The following is a 17,709-nucleotide window of genomic DNA, read 5'->3' on the forward strand; positions in this document are numbered from 1 at the left end:
TTTAATACTTTGTGAACCTTTCATCTCCGCGCCTTCATATGCAGCATAACCATGACAAGTACATTGTACTTATTTTTGACATAAGTGCATAGTAGTTAAGGCCACCTAATATAAAGTGGGACACAAATTGCTTGTATAGTTGCTCCATAGTTCAAAGTAGTTAAAGAAACCTAATATAAAGTGAGAGTATGTACATGTATATAAAGAACATTTCTCCAGGATGAAAGTCTTACATTTCATATATTTCAAGTGTTGTAAACAGTTTTTGGCTAATTGAAGCGCTTGCTACTCTTCACCAACGTTACTTCATTTCACACTCCCACAGCGCTTCACAAGTCATGTGACAATTTTAAATACATACACCATCCTACAACTGATGAAACCATGCCAAACATGAAAAAAAAGGGAAAAAAAAAAACTTGCTTTCCTGATAAAAAAAACTACCTGAAACTCATTCATCACAGAGCTCCAACCATTGTGTGGTGATCATGGTATCACTCAATTTAAAAAAAAAAAAAAATTAACTCTGCAAGTTCACAAACATACACACATGACAGCAAACATGAAATCAAAATTGGCAATTCTTAATTTTTGTATGGAATAGTGCAGTGTTTACTCTAAATGATTTATCCGTGCACATCATTATTGTGTTAAATTCATAAGCCTCATAATCTTTAAACATAAAATCTTCTCCTCCCTCTTTCAGCGACATCTCTTCTCTGATGATGTGTTTACTGGTGCGAGGGTGGAACAACCTGTCACTCACATGATATCCACCAATAGCAAACCACAACCATCCAATCAATTACTCATGGACAAAATCAAGTCCCGCTCTACAATTTTTCTTGCTCCAGAAGACATTTCACGCTGACATACGTCACAAAATGGAAGAAAAGACTAATGCAAATTTCATACTTTAAAAACCTTAAGATATAAAGGCTTATATGCTTAAATGCCTGAAATTAGCTTAATAAAGTTGTGGTCAGAATTATTGGCACCCTTGGTAAATATGATCAAGGGTGACTGTAAAAATAAATCTGCATTTATTTTTTTTTTATCCTTTTGATCTTTAATTCATAAAATTAGCAAAGATCTAACCTTTCATTGAAGAAAAATAATTGAAAGTTTTTTATTTATTATAAAATTATTGGCACCCCTAGAATTTTTTATGAGTAAAATATCTCTGAAGTATATAACAGTTTTTAGCACACCAGGGTGATCATGAACATGAAATTGTCCAGCCATGACTTCCTGTTCCACAGGAGTATAAACATGAGGAAACACAAAGGCCAAATTCCCTTAATCATTCATCACAATGAGTAAATCCAAAGAATGTAGTTCTGGGGCCGTATTCACAAAACATTTGATCTTACCACTAAGAGTTCTCCTAAATAGCAGTAAAAGTTCTTAGCTAAGAGTTTTCTTTTAAAACCTATTCACAAAGCTGCTGAGACCAATTTTTACTAAGGAATAGGCTGAAGTCTTAAGCTTCACACAGTGATTGGCTGATGGGGGAGGAGTCAGCGATTTAATCATAGAAATATTGTAGAATGAGGTGTCATGTTTCCGTATTAAAACAAAGGTTTTAAAATACAAATGCTGCCCTATTCAAATAAATATTTTTTTAATAAAAATGTTGCCATAGTCAAAATAAAATGTTGCCATATTGTTGCCATAAAGGTTTTAAAATGTAGGCTAAGTGTCACTAATTAAACTAGTATATACAGTTAATTGTCCGCCTCTTGGATGTCTGCATCTCAAGAAAATGCAGAATTCAAGCGACAAATTATGTTTTATAAACAAAGTTTGGGAGAAACACATTCAAACGGTCTATCTAATCAGCTCGAGAGGAGGAACATATACGCAGACGAGATCCGACTAGCCTATTACTTCGACAGTTTTCTGTATCCCTCTGCCACCCCACTCCTCACTGTCGGCTGGGGATATGGGGAGAACTTTGGGTTTGAGCTAAATTCCAAGCTCGGAGCCCTTGATCCCCTTGGACAGCACACCAAATACGCTTATTATAGGCCTATATTTATTTTTTTTACTATATTCAATCCTTTTTAAGTGTGAACTCATGAAAACCAATGCCACAGACAATATTTATTTATTTGCTAAAGATTTATTTTTGGCGTCTCATCGTAGATTCAAATATATAAATCAAAATGTATTGCATTTATTAAGAAAAGGTTCAGCACCCAAGGCTCTATCACTATTGCCTCAATGGTGTACAGTGTCTTTGTGTGGATTATGACAATTTGTGATTTGGTCTTTGTGACTTAGGGAGCTAGTTTTAACGCTAAAATGCTTTGTGAAATACTCTTAGAGCAAAAATGTAGGACTCCTAAAATTAGGACTGACACGCCCATTATTTTTAAGGGTTTTTCTCCTAAATCTGCAAGTTAGGAGCTACTTTTAGCCTTAAGATGTTTTGTGAATACGGCCCCTGATATGCAGCAAAAGATTGTTGAGCTTCACAAAATAAAGCTTTTTTCTCATGAAAAGACAATGCAGAAAAGCTGAGTGCATGTGGCGAAAGACTTGAAATCCACTATAACATCTATAATGTCTATAATATAATCTATACATGCTTTCAATGTCGAACTAGGCAAAGCTAGACAGACCTTCTTCTCAAATATTATAAACAGAAACCTAAACAACACCCGCACTCTTTTTGCTACTGTAGAGAGACTAACCTGCGTTTGACACTGTCGATCACAACATACTTCTTGACAGGCTGGAAAACTGGGTAGGGCTTTCTGGGATGGTTAAATGGTTCAGGTCATACTTAGAAGGGAGAGGTTATTATGTGAGTATCAGTGACCATAAGTCTGAGTGGAAATCAATGACATGCGGAGTCCCTCAAGGTTCAATACTTGCACCCCTCCTGTTCAACCTATATGCTGCCACTGAGCCAAATAATGAGAAAGAATCAAATTGCATATCACAGCTATGCAGATGACACCCAGATTTACCTAGCCCTATCACCCAACGACTACAGCCCCACTGACTCCCTGTGCCAATGCATTGATGAAATTAAAAATTGGATGTGCCTAAACTTCCTTCAGTTAAACAAAGACAAAACTGAAGTCATTGCATTTGGAAACAAAGATGAAGTTCTCAAAGTTAACATGTACCTTCACTCTAGGGGTCAAACAACTAAAAATCAAGTCAGGAATCTTAGTGTGATTTTGGAGTCAGACCTGAGTTTCAGTAGCTATGTATAAAAGTAAATCAGCATATTATCATCTCAAAAATATTGCAAGAATTAGATGCTTTGTCTCCGGTCAAGACTTAAGAGAAACTTGTTCATGCTTTCATCACCAGCAGGGTGGATTATTGTAATGGGCTCCTCACTGGTCTTCCCAAAAAGACCATAAGACAGCTGCAGCTCATACAGAACGCTGCTGCCAGGATTCTGAGCAGACCCGAAAACATGAACACATCACACCAGTTGTCAGGTCCTTGCACTGGCTTCCAGTTGCATTTAGAATTGATTTTCAAGTACTGTTACTTGTTTATAAATCACTCAATGGCCTAGGACCTCAATACTTTGCAGATATGCTCATAGAATGTAAACCTAACATTTGAACAGCGTTGCATAGATAAGATATCTCTGGAAGGGGTATTAGGGCTGTGTGGCACAGTTTGAGGTGTCTTGGCAAAAGGGGAGATTGAAACTTTGTTTGAAGTGCCTTAACAGGTAGCGGTCCTGTCGTGTGAGGAAGATCCATTTAGATCTGCTCTGATGGATAGATCTGTTTAGATCCACTCTGATGGACAACAACAACAACAACAAAAACTCCCTAAGGCTTCCTAGCTCATCCACCTAGATAGCAAAATTATCTGTTTTTACTGTTATTTCTATTCCTTATGTTCCATTTTTATTATTATTCTTTATGTAAAGCACTTTGAATTACTATTGTGTATGAAATGTGCTATACAAATAAAATTGCCTTGCCTTGCCTAAAGCATTGAAAATCTCCATTTCCACTATCAGAGCAATAATTAAGAAGTTCCAATCAACTAAATATGTTACAAATCTGCCTGGAAGAGGACATGTGTCTAAATTGTCCTAATGCACAGTGAGGAGGAACGTTTGAGTGGCCAAAGACTCTCCAAGGATCACAGCTGAAGAACTGATTAGTTGAGTCTTGAGTCTCAGAAAGCCCAAAAAAAATTATCCTACATCATTACAAGTTGTTCGGGAGGGTTTTAAGAAAAATCCTCTGCTCTCATCCAGAAACAATCTCCAGCATATTCAGTTGTCAGACACAACTGGAACTTCAAACGGGAACGGCTTCTATGGTCAGATGAAACAAAAAAAAAAATTAAAAAAATTAAAAAAAGAGCTTTTTGGCAGCAAACCCACCAGATGGGTTTGGTGCACGGATGGATAAAAAGTACCCCATGCCCATGGTTAAATATACTGCTGGATCTTTAATGTTGTGCCCCTATTTTTCTGCTGGAGGTCCTGGACATCTTGTTCAGATACATGATATCATCGATTCTATGAAAGACCAAAAGATTAAAAAAAAAAAAAAATCAAAACCTGACCGCTTCTGCTAAAAATCCAATAATGGGCCGTGGTTGGATCTTCTATCAGGACAATGATCCAAAATAAACATCAAAACCAACACAAAAATGTGTCACTGAGCACAAAATGAAGCTTCTGCCATGGCCATCCCAGTCCACTGACCTGAACCATAAAGAAAATGAGTGGAGTGAACTGAAGAGAAGATGCACCAACATGGAGCTGGGAATTTGAAGGATCTGGAGAGATTCTACATTAAGGAATGGTCTCTGATCTCTTGTCAGGTGTTCTCCAAACTCATCAGGCATTATAGGTGAAGACTCAGAGCTGTTCTCTTGGCAAAAGAAGGTTGCAAAAACTATTGAATAAAAGGGTGCCAATAATTGTGGCACACGTTTTGGAGAAAAATGACGTTTCTTCTCTGATGATGCGCGCAATGGCTGGGCAATACAGTTGTCCAAGAAGAATTTCAATCCCTCCCCTTCAGCATCCTGTGGAGGTACAGTCACATTTACCATTGTCCAGGGTTAAAAGCACATGCAGATTTTGCATTGGGTTCAAGCTGGTAAGTAAATGGACGCTACACTAATGGACCTTTTTCACCAAAATTTTACTAATGTAACAGCAACTCTATACACATGAATCTAAAATTAATTCCCAATGGACAAAATTAAGTCCTTTTTTCCCCAAAAAAAGCTATTTAGATGTAGCATCCCAAGATGCACCTTGTAAAGTTGGTTTTGAAAGCATCCAGACTGAACAGAGCTGGAATCTAGACAAAGGGTGGCAAGTTTGAAGAAGCCCATTTTTTGGCCACTCCAACTCTGTTTGTGTTGTTTCATAGACTCCACAATTATTCTATAATTTGGAAAACAGCATCCAAGTTAACATACACATTTGACAGGAATCAAATGCAAGTAAAAATGTGTTTTGTGTGTAAATAAACTAATGAAAACATCTGTTACTCAAGTGTCTCCTACAGCTTTTACCTCAGTGTAACATTTACCATTAGAAGATGAATCTAGAATCCCTAAAGTTTGTTTTCTCCATGTGGCGAAACATATGAGGAATATTCCTGACATTAAGCCACCAAAACAAAAATATGAGGAAGAAATTAGTGTTTTCAGGTTATGACAGATGCAGAAACAGACACTCACTAGCATAAAGTTTGCCATATTGTAATCCTGTGATACTAACAATCCAATTGCAGAGGAATGCAAGCAACCGTGATGTTCACATTTTTACTTCTTTTTTCCCCATAAGGCTATACTTTTCTTATCTAACATTCAATACACATGCATTAAGTGTAAAACAAGTTAACAATGATTACAAGTTTAACTATTTTTTCGTCCACCAAATGGCCCCTTTCTACTTAATTATGACTCTGTGTAGTGTGTACAGATATCTTTGTTGTAGCATCATTTTAATGTTTAAGGGCATTTCGCATGAATGACATCAGTGCAGTGCATTGAATTAATGCCATGGGTTATATGAAAAGAAGCATCAGCTTCAGCGTTACCCTATTACCTGTTCGGTTGAGCCTTGTAAAGTGGCGCTCAAAGTTAAAATAATTTCAACACCTTGTTTAATTCATGAATGAATCAGCATTTTTGAATGTATTAGTTAAATTAACAGTTTAATGACTCACTCAAAGACAATCCCCTTGCCACCACCTAGTTGCGTAACAATGTAACCTGCACTGACTGACAGCCTGTCTAGAATGCGCAGAGATGAGCAGTGGTGATGCTGGTAAAATATCAGAAGTCTTAGAAAGCCTCTCATCTTCAGATTCAAGGATCTTGAACTAACTTTTATACATATAACAATAGCCTAACAAGCTTATTGTCAGGTTTATGTTTTTATGTGGACCCTTATTTGGACATTCTGTTTCCTTTAGTTCATGTTTCTCTGCTCTGTTTAGTTTGGGTTTTTATTGGTTTCTGAGGAAGTTCTCTTTGGTTTTTATAGTTACGTATTGACTTCACATATGTCTAGTTTATTATATATAGCCCTGTGTTTCAGTTCTTGTTCTCAATATATGCATTGTGTGGTTGCGGTATTCTCCTGCCTGTTTTGTTTTGAATCTCCTTCATCTTTGTGCCTACTGACCACTTAGCCCTTTTTATATAGCTTTTTGAAATAAAAAATAAAAAAAAAATTTTAAATAAAAAAAAGTGATAAAAAAAAGTGTTCTTTGTGAACTGCCCTTAATTCTGTCTTTAGTATCACATAATTCTTCAGAAATCATTCTCATATGCTGATTTGCTGCTCAAGAAACATTTCTAATTATGATCAGTGATGAAAATAGTTGTGCTATAATATTCAGCCTTGTTGAATAAAGTAAGGGTCAAGCAATAATAAAAAAAAATAATAAAACCATCTCAAGATTAAAGTCATATTAATGCGAGATTAAACATAAAATTTAGAGGGAAAATACAATGTTGAGAATAAAATCATTAAATTTCAAAAATAAAGTTGCTGTGTTTAGAGAAAAAACATGTTAAATTTTGAGAAAAAAAGTCGAAATAAAATGTTGAGAATGGATCAAACTTGGATTGAGATCTGGGGAATTTGGAGGCCAGGGAAACACCCTGAAATCTTGTTCCTTAATAAACCATTCCTAAACAATGTGTGCAGTGTGGCAGGGTGCATCATGCTGCTGAACACCATTGTCATTAGGGCTGTACCTGGTCTGCAGAAATGTTTAGGTAGGTGGCACTTGTCAAATGTACGTCCACATGTATGGCTGGACCCAGGACAATTGCCCAGAGCATCACACTTCCTCCACCGGCTTGTCATCATCCTACAGTGCATCCTGGTGCATCACTTCCCCAGGTAAACGGCGCACTCGTACACAGCCATCCACGTGATGTAAAAGAAAACAGGACTCAACATATTTAACAAGTTATCTAGATTCCGCCAGACCGCCTTCCATATCTTACGATAAAAAGAAAACACTTTACGTAGGACATAGCATAAGCATTTTGAACTGCGAGAGGTGGTCCGGCAGAAGCTAGAGATTTTACTTTACAACTTGTTAAATACGGATATTTTTATTATTTTTAGTACGTTTATGATGGATGGATGCACTTTCTTGAGCTTCATACTTGTTGGCATTAGCCTGGATGCGTTGGAACACCGATTGTGTTCATCAGAAAGAAGAAAGTCATATACACCTAGGATGGCTTGAGGGTGAGTAAAGCTTGGGGTCATTTTCATTTTAAAGTGAACTAATCCTTTAATATGTGGCCTTGTTAAGAGATGATCAATGATATTGGTTTCACCTGTGACTGGTCATAATGTTTTGGCTCGTCAGTGTATATTGTGATTATTTTGTCATATGTTGCGATTTGAACTGCTATATGACATTTCATTTCATTTGAAAATGTCTCACATTGATATTGCTAAAAGAACAAACACTCTACTGCTAATATGGAAAACATTTCATTTTAAGGGGGTTCACTCTTTACAAGACGCAACTAACACTACAAGTTACAATAAAAAAATATTCATCTATTATTTTGGCAGAATATTATAGAAATTCTGTAAATGTCAGTCCACAAAAATGTTGGAAATTGTGCGAATGTGAATGTAAGTAAGTGAACCAAGTGCACATTATGTTCCCAAATGCGCGTTAAACTCACAGCTCTTGCAGAGATGGAGTTCAAGAGAAGCAGCATTTACTGTGAACCGAGCTAATCTGAAAACACACTATTATAAGATGCACGCAAACACACACACACACACACACACACAGAAACAGACAGCGCAACAGACATCGCAACCTTTGATTTGATAACCAGGATACAATAATATTTATTTAAATAATAGTATTATTTATCACACATAAATTTTTTGTATTATTTTGATTAATTTTGCAGCACCATTTATTTATTTTAATGTTACATTCAAACCTTATCTTAGATTTAAGTCAAAAGACCCCACCTTCCAGTCTCTTTCTGTGATATTCTGGTCTTAAAAGATGGTTTGCCTCCTCCTCCTTCAGTGAAAGTATACAGGATTTTTTTTTCCTGTTTTACTGTCTGCCATGTCAAAATGTTGAGTCTTATTACTTAGAAAAAAGTAAAAGTAATGCACTTGTCCTCAACAAGTAATAGTAGTGCTTGCAAACACTAATTATCTAGAGTACTTTGATGAATTATGAATAAGTAAAATAAATCATGGTCCCACACTGTAAGTTTCACGCCCCAGTGTAGCTAATTTAACTGATTATTAATCAGAGACGGCCAATAACAGTAATCTAGTGCTTCACATGTCTTCCTCTTACTGCCCTGGGCTCAAATTCTCTTCATGTGTCTTTCTTTTGCATGTGTCTCTGGTGCTCATGTTCCCTGCAGTGTCAATCACACTGTTACCGTGGTGATAACAATGACATTCATAATATTCCATCCTCAGCCTTCCATCTCATTTAGCAGGTTCTGTAGGGGCCATGCAGTGCATTAACGTAACTCAAGAGCGCCTCCAACAGGCCAAAGTCAATATGTACATTATGTTTAATCAGACAGTTTCCCAAATTAATCTTGTAACAGGATGATCAGGGTCTCACAGTACACAAACTAAAATAAAAATATTAGGTGACAATATAGAGATATAAATATTTCAATATTTAAACATTCTAAAATTGATATATTTGAATTTAAACTACTGTTTGGGGTCAGTAAGATTTTATTAAGAAATTAACAAGTAAAGCAACACATTAAATGGATCAAAATTAATTTAATATCGTTACAAACAATTTCTATTTCAAATAAATGTTCTTTTGAACTTTCTACTTATCAAAAAATCCAGAAAAAATGTTTTTCAACATTGATTATAATCAGAAATGTTTCTTCAGCAGCAAATCAGCATTTTAGAATAATTTCTTAAGGATCATTTGATACTGAAGACTGGAGTAATGATGCTGAAAATGCAGCTTTGATCACAGGAATAAATTACATTTTTCAATATATTCAAATAGAAAACAGTTATTTTAAATTTAAATAATATTTCACAGTATTACAGTACTTTACTGTATTTTTAATCACATAAATGTAGCCTTAGTGAGCAGAAGAAACTTCTTTTAAAAACTTTTGAACAGCGTATTTCAATGTTGTGAATAAAGCATCTAACGAGCGATTAGTAATTTTCATATAGTTTACCCAACATAGTTTGTGACTTCTGCCTGTTATTGGCACAGTCACTTTGATTTGAGTCAAATATGAACGCCTGCAGATGTATATATATAGATGAAATACAGAGGTATGACATCTGCAGGCATCACACAGTATGACATCTGCATATACACGCACATTTCGTCTCACAGACATTTGCTGCAAATAAGCAATGATAAGAATTATTCATAGAGTTCACTGCTGTGTGTCACTGACTCAATAAAGTCTGCATCTGTCACTTAGCTCCCCAATGATGCCTCATTTCTCAGGTCATTATGAGTGACTGTCACTGCTCAGTGCTTTAGGACTGGATGGTTCAGCCATATTCTTTTAAATAGTATTAAAGTATTACATTGCATGTAATATAATATTACTTTCATTCTCATACATCTTTCCTTATCTTGATCGTATCATATATCTAAATGCGTATCAAACCTTATTTAAAAAACACATTCATTTTAGTTGATAAGATACGTTTGAAAAGAGGTTTTATCTGTGCATTTATGATTTCAATTTATTTACAATAATTAAAAAGCAAAACCATTTATAAAATGATTTAAAATTACATAAAAACAATTTAAATGATTTATTTATAAATTAAAATAATTTCTGGGTTATAACACGTTTTAAACAGTGACAAATGAACAGATGCAACAAGAAACAAGACATTTTGTTGATGGGCTTGGTTTCTATTTTTGTCACATTGCGTTGGGTTGCCCTGTCCAAAGTCAAATCTCATTGGTCCAACATTTTACTCCACATACAGTATCTCACAGAAGTGAGTACACCCCTCACATTTTTGTAAATATTTTATTATATCTTTTCATGTGACAACACTGAAGAAATTACACTTTGCTACAATGTAAAGTAGTGAGTGTACAGCTTGTAAATTTGCTGTCCCCTCAAAATAACCCAACACACAGCCATTAATGTCTAAACCACTGGCCACAAAAGTGAGCACACCCCTAAGTGAAAATGTCCAAATTGGGCCCAATTAGCCATTTTCTCCCCCCGGTGTCATATGACTTGTTAGTGTTACAAGGTCTCAGGTGTGAATGGGGAGCAGGTGTGTTAAATTTGGTGTTATCGCTCTCACTCTCTCATACTGGTCACTGGAAGTTCAACATGGCACCTAATGGCAAAGAACTCTCTGAGGATCTGAAAAAAAGAATTGTTGCTCTACATCAGGGGTACTCAAGTTCAGAGGCCAAGAGGGCCGCATTTCAACCAAATGAAACGCGAAGGGCCACAAGTTATAACTTGGATCGTAAGACTTTTTAGGCCTACTTAAGACAATATTTGTAGTTTTACTGTTTATTTACTAAAAGTGCAGTTTATTATCTAGCTAAGTCTTAATAGTATGGTGTCCTTTTTAAAGTGTCACTTAACATGATGAATGGCATTTAAAAAAAGGATTAATAGCTTGTCTTGCTGTATTCTTAATGTACAAATGCATAAAGAAAAACAAGAACTGATGAAAAGAAATCCTTATTCTTTCTTTATTCATCCTTATTTCATTTCTATTCACAAGAAATGTAAGGTCTGGCTGTTCACTGGCTGATAAGAGTTTGTCCGTAAAACGAAAACATTGCACTTTTTTATAGTCTTTTTATACTCCATTGCACCTTTTTAACACTTTTTATAGCACCTATTTATACTCAGAGAATAAACGTTTTATTATTTATATTATTATTACCTTTTAATTTGGTAAGAATCCAAAAATCTTTCTTTTTTTTTAATGTTCAATCACAATCTCATGAATTATCTAACTATAACCAATGTTGTAAACATGATAAATCAGATATTCTCCGTGAGCTCAATGATGTGATGACAGATCTGTAATGGGAGAGCTGCTTGCTTTCTGTTTATAACACATTGACATTAAGAATAAAAGGTTTGTTTTTCATGATGCTCGGCAACTTACACATTGCAAAGTTTGAGGAATGTCAACTGCATTTCATCATGGAAAAATAAGGTTACTTTGTTATTTACTTGCGCGCACAGTCTCGAGCCTTTGGTGGCATTGACGAACACAAAGTGCTCGACACATGCGCACTAGAGAGATTCATGCTTGTCTAGTCTTTTTCGCTCAAATAGTTACAATAAAATGTCTTTGTACTTGTTTAAATTAGAGTTGCTGGTATCTTTTAATCCCCTCAAACAAGCGCTCTTCAACACGGTCGGCTATTGTGTTTGTTGTTACCATAGGGTTGTTACTCTTGTTCCGTCTTATCCGTTTCTTTTCAGACTGAAACAACAGCCCGTTTCAGTGCTGACACCTTGTGGACAAACTAAATTAGTGCAAAAACTATTCAATGCGCGCGTGCAAAGTGCCTTCAGTTTATATTGTTCTTTGCGGTTAGAAAAACTGTGCTGCGCGTGTAGCCTACACTATACGCGTTCTCTGCTGATGATTACAGTGTCACGCGCACTGTACGCCTACCCTTGTGTACGTGTAAAAAAAATAAATAAATAATATTCACGCTAATTTTGGACGCAAATTATAATAAATATACATTTATATGTAGCATGATGCGGGCCACAAATTTAATGCTGACGGGCCGGATGCGCCTGTTGAGTACCCCTGCTCTACATAAAGAAGGCATACGCTATAAGAAGATTGCCAAGACCCTGAAACTGAGCTGCAGCACTGTGGCCAAGACCGTACAGCGGTTTAACAGGACAGGTGCCAGCATTGCTGCATAGGTTGAAGGGATGGGGGGTTCGGCCTGTCAGTGCTCAGACCATATGCCGCACACTGCATCAAATTGGTCTGCATGGCTGACATCTCAGAAGGAAGCCTCTTCTAAAGATGATGCACAAGAAAGCCAGCAAACAGTTTGCTGAAGACAAGCAGACTAAGGACATGGATTACTGGAACCATGTCCTGTGGTCTGATGAGACCAAGATAAACTTATTTGGTTCAGATGGTGTCAAGTGTGTGTTGCGGCAACCAGGTGAGGAGTACAAAGACAAGTTTGTCTTGCCCACAGTCAAGCATGGTGATGGGAGTGTCATGTTCTGGTTCTGCATGAGTGCTGCCGGCACTGAGGGAGCTACAGTTCATTGAGGGAACCATGAATTATGAGAGCATGATCCCCTCCCTTCGGAGTCCGGACCACAGGGCAGTATTCCAACATGATAACGACCCCAAACACACTTCCAAGACGACCACTGCCTTGCTAAAGAAGCTGAGGGTAAAGGTGATGGACTGGCCAAGCATGTCTCCAGACCTAAACCCTATTGAGCATTGGTGGGGCATTCTCAAATGAAAGGTGGTGGAGCGCAAGGTCCACAAGATATAATAAAATATTTACCAAAATGTGAGGGGTGTACTCACTCCTCACTCTGTGAGATACTGTAAGTGCATATTAAATATTAAATATATTCTGGATGGCTCTAGTTATGTTTCTTAGCACAGCATTTTCACTTTCAGTAACTCTGAAATCTCATTTGCACTTGAACATATTCAAATGTGTTAGGTCGCATTCAGTTACGACACACCGAGAACCAGTTGAGTTTAGTGTCAAGGCTTTCTGCAAAATATATGGATATGCACAACTGTATTTGAGAAGATTATTTCCAGGACAATAATTCTTACAGTGCCCCAATTACATTATTTTAAAAGGTTCTTAAATTTTGTTTTGGAGTCTCCTACAAAAGATTTACTTGCATGAAAGGTCAAAAAACACTTTATTTTTCTCATATTATACACTGCAGGTACACTCTCTAAACCCATCCTTTCCTAGAGCCTGTTCTGCTCTGATTAGTCAGATATCTCAGTCTGTTGTGATTGGTCTACTCTGCTTTAATTGGTCAGATGGCATAGTCTGTTGTCATTGGTCTACTCTACTCTGATTGGTCAGATGGCATAGTCTGTTGTCATTGGTATACTCTACTCTGATTGGTCAGATGGCATAGTCTGTTGTCATGGGTCTACTCTGCTCTGATTGGTCAGATGGCATAGTTATTAAGGGGTACTAGGGCTGCGTGATTAATCAGAATTGAATCAAAATCACGATTTGGCTTAGTGCGATTATGACATCAGAAAGACAGCGATTGTTTTCAGATTTTTAATTATATAAGTATGTACACAGAATGTTAGTGAAGAGCTGCTCTGTGATCAGTAGAAAATGATGCTCTGAGAGCACTGCATTTGAAAAAGCAACATAAGTCAAACATACAAACTTTCTAAACATGAGAAGTGTTTGTGAACATCTTGTCCAACAAAAGACAACATTTAATAGCGCGTTTTTACTCCAAACTCACTTCATAATGTCAGTCGAGTGTTTGAAATAGAATTTTTAATAGCATTGCATTATAAATATATTATTATTATGGAAATACGCAAGAAGGCTGGAAGAACACAGATAAACCATGTATTGACGTAGTCGTCTGTTTATAACATTCATGTTTAATCATGTTTGAACTTGGAACGACGTGTGTAACGACTCACTCGTTTTCACGGTGCATCGATTACAAATACTGACGATGCATATGCAATTATGCATTGATCTTGAAATATATTTTTGAATCGTGAATCGTGGACTTCGGACAATAACCGATTTAAAATGCTAAGAATGTGATTAATCAAGCTGCACTCTTTACCGCCTTTTACTGGATTGAGCTCACGCTCCGTCCGTACCTCTCACTGACACATTTTTGAGCAGCCCATGACTGAGCTCTCCTCAGACGGCCACTGCCATTCATATGAGCAGATGACAGCTCTCTATCGAGACAGCAATAGTTCAAATCGCTCAAGCTATTGATAAAGATGCCAAGTCATTGCGTAGTCACTACTGTTGAAATAAAACTCTTATATTTGTGTGGAAACATCATCGTTATTTTATATAAGATAAAATACTGGAGGTTTTACGGAAATGGGTCATACCGTTGACATTATCTGAGAAGTTGAAGTAAAACCCCGCTTATTCAACAGAATTTTTAAAATGAAAAAAAATATTTAAGGCTGATTGCATCACCATGCCATCACGGCTTCAGTTCTCTTTCACAGATTATTGCCCTTGAATGGTCAAAAATATGTCAAAATGGACAGTGCGAGTGTTCACGTAAACACAGTCAAGTATGTCTTTAACAACAACAAACAGTTGAGAAGGAAATCAAATGTGTTCCAGTGTATTTGATCCCTGCAGGTCTTAAAGTGACAGCAGCGTAATAAACCAGCTCCTGTCTGTGTGATTAATGTCAATCCAACAACAAAAGAAAATATTAAATGACCCAATGCTTGACTGAATAACTTTAGAACTTATAGAGTGAAGACTATGCAGGGTTTTTTTTTTTTTACATTTGATTATTTAATTTCTTACTTTGAATGCAACTATTATGGCTCGTTTCCACCGAGCAGTACAGTTCAGTACAGTCCACAATATTTGCCGTTTCTATTGTCAAAAGTTGTGAATGGTATCCTAATTCCGTACTGAAATGTACAACTTTTTTGGGACCCTTCCATTGGGGTACCTAGCACTGTAGTACCAATAGGTACCAAAAGGGTGGAGCTACACTCACTGCAGAATGTTGATTGGTTGACAGAGAATCGTTACTTGTGCGTACTACAAGGGGAATGACAACACAATACCGTTGCAACACAATGTGCATTTTTCGGCTGTTTTTCCTTTTGCAGCCTTCAGCCTTTGCTCAAACAAACCTGCTGTATGTCCTCAATTGTTCTTTGCCGTCACTTTCTTCTTCACGCGAGAATGACATCGATCGCTACTTTCCGGCATACACCACGCCTATCAAGTAAGGGTCCTGTTGGCGGTGGAAATGCAAGCCGGATCAGAGTTTGCTGTCCCAAATCGAACTGTACTATACTGAACTGAACCGTACCACTCGGTGGAAATGAGCCTTTAAATAGCCCTTCAGTAGCCTGTTTGATGATTGATAATGTGACAAGATTGATATGTGACTTTTGCAAACATCTCTGTAAGGACAAACTGTAGCATGTAATCATTTTTTTTTTTTTTTAAATAAAGGGGAGGGAATGGTCAAAAACAGGGCAGGAATATGCTGGTCAAGCAAGTTTTAAATATTATTTTTTGTTAATTAATTCATAAAACATCAAATTTTAAGTTCTGTCATATTATTCAATTACTTGTATGCCAGTTTCACAGACAGGGCTTACACTAAGCCAGGATTAGGCCTTAGTTCAATTAGGGCATTTAAGTAGCTTTTATAAACGTGCCTTAAAAAAAAACATTACTTATGTGCATCTTGAGACAAAACAATGGCACTGACATATTTTAAGATATGTAAGTACAAAGTGCTTTCAGTTAAAACAGCTCAAACATGCATTTTAGTCTAGGACTAGCTTAAGCCTTGTCAGTGAAACTTTTTTTTGTTTGTTTGTTTGTTTTTTTGCCATGGTATCAGCTTCAGTATCAAGGTATAATTTGGTTATCGTGACAACACTACTACAGTGTTTGAGGGCAGGGTAAAAGTAGGCGTTGAATTACTGACGAATCGCTTCTTTCTTTTGGGAGATTATGGCCCGGTCCCAAATGGCACCCTAAACCCTCATGGTCTTCCTCTGAGTCCGCACTTTCATGACGTAATGCCGCTTTGACTGTCGGGTAAAGTCCACTGCGTAGCTCACAGACTTGCAAGCTCAGCTGAAGTGCGCATCGAGGGTGCATAGCGGCCGCAAAGGGGGGTGCTCGCAAGCACCCTTCTGAAACCAAAAATGATGAATGGGACACTCTACGGTCCCATGGACTTAATGGGCACGGGTACGCGGCAGCCATTGTAAGTCCACAAGAACGAAAATGCATAGAAGTGTGCCATTTGGGATTCAGCCAATAACTTCATTTATCTGCACTTTAATCTTTGCAGACCTTTAACATTCACAAACAGCTATATTACATACTGCATGAAAGATTATACCTGATAGAACATAATAGGAGCACTTTAAAACCTGCAGATTGGTCTTCATTTGAGAAAAATAACTCTTGGAATTCAGCACACAAGTCATACCGACTTTGACAGTACTTTCAGCAAAACAAACTGCAAGTTGCGTCGGGCCAACAGGACACGGTGTAATCATCGGTATCAAGGTTTAAGATTTGCAAAAACAAAATCAAGCAAAAGAGTCAAAACTGAGCTGGCTGGTCTTACCGATGAGCTCGGTGGGTGTCTTCTCTATGAAGTGCTCGCACAGTCTGATGAACATCTCTGTAGTCTCTACTGTGGGGCACTCACCATGACTGAAAGAGACACAAACACATTGATTTTAACATGACAGATCAAAGCTAGCATGTCAGCTACAGCAGAAAGGCCGTGAATGCCATTAGCAATGACATCATACTGCAGCCAACAGGTCTGACGTCTTTGAGTGGCTAGAACAACACCATCTTCAGCAGTTAAGAGATCATGTTCACACAGAATAAAAGTGACACAAAGGTTTATTCCTACTAAAGAGTAAAATTTAAATGCAGTCTGAGCATTCTCATGCTAATTCAACTCGATCAAATTAAGATTTCACACATTTTAATGCTAAATATATTCTTTGGAAAGTAAAATAAACCATTAAAAGATATCCATGTCAAAGAGCCCCAGAGCCACACCCACAAATTCATTCATTCAACCACTTTATTTATAAAGCTCTTTACAACTGCACCTGCAGAACAAAGTGCTGTACAATCAAGAAACACTTCATTAAAACAACACACATCCTACTAAAACAACAAAGACTAGCCCACCCTCTCAAAGGCTAAAGACAAGTAGCTTTTGACTTAAAACTTTAAAAAGCATTTAAAGATGAGACCTCTCTACGTTCCTGAGGAAGACTATTCCAGAGCCTCAGACCCGCAACAGCAAAGGCCTGATCCCCTTTTAACTTTAAATTACAAATTATATAATCATCATGGACCAATGGCGGTTCGAAGGTGTTTAACAGCCGGCCCCAATGTTTTTTGTAAAGTTTGCACTGGCAAGCTGTTCTAAAACAGAATCAAACTGTAAAACACCATCATTTTGTATAAAATT

The 17,709-nt window shown here is 37.1% G+C and overlaps 1 protein-coding gene across 2 annotated transcripts in view; it reads right to left on the minus strand.

The window, feature by feature from the left end:
• Nucleotides 1-17,709, minus strand: part of rngtt (RNA guanylyltransferase and 5'-phosphatase) — a 152,893-nt gene that overhangs the window by 130,768 nt on the left and 4,416 nt on the right. The window contains exon 4 of one of the 2 annotated variants that reach the window (XM_067383569.1): nt 16,840-16,928. In XM_067383569.1, the coding sequence (XP_067239670.1) occupies nt 16,840-16,928 (89 nt within the window). Of the gene's footprint in view, nt 1-7,224; nt 11,821-16,839; nt 16,929-17,709 lie in introns of those variants that run through there. The other variant, XM_067383570.1, reaches the window with a different exon arrangement.

This window comes from Chanodichthys erythropterus, chromosome 4, assembly GCF_024489055.1.
Source record: "Chanodichthys erythropterus isolate Z2021 chromosome 4, ASM2448905v1, whole genome shotgun sequence".
Classification (NCBI taxonomy): domain Eukaryota; kingdom Metazoa; phylum Chordata; class Actinopteri; order Cypriniformes; family Xenocyprididae; genus Chanodichthys; species Chanodichthys erythropterus.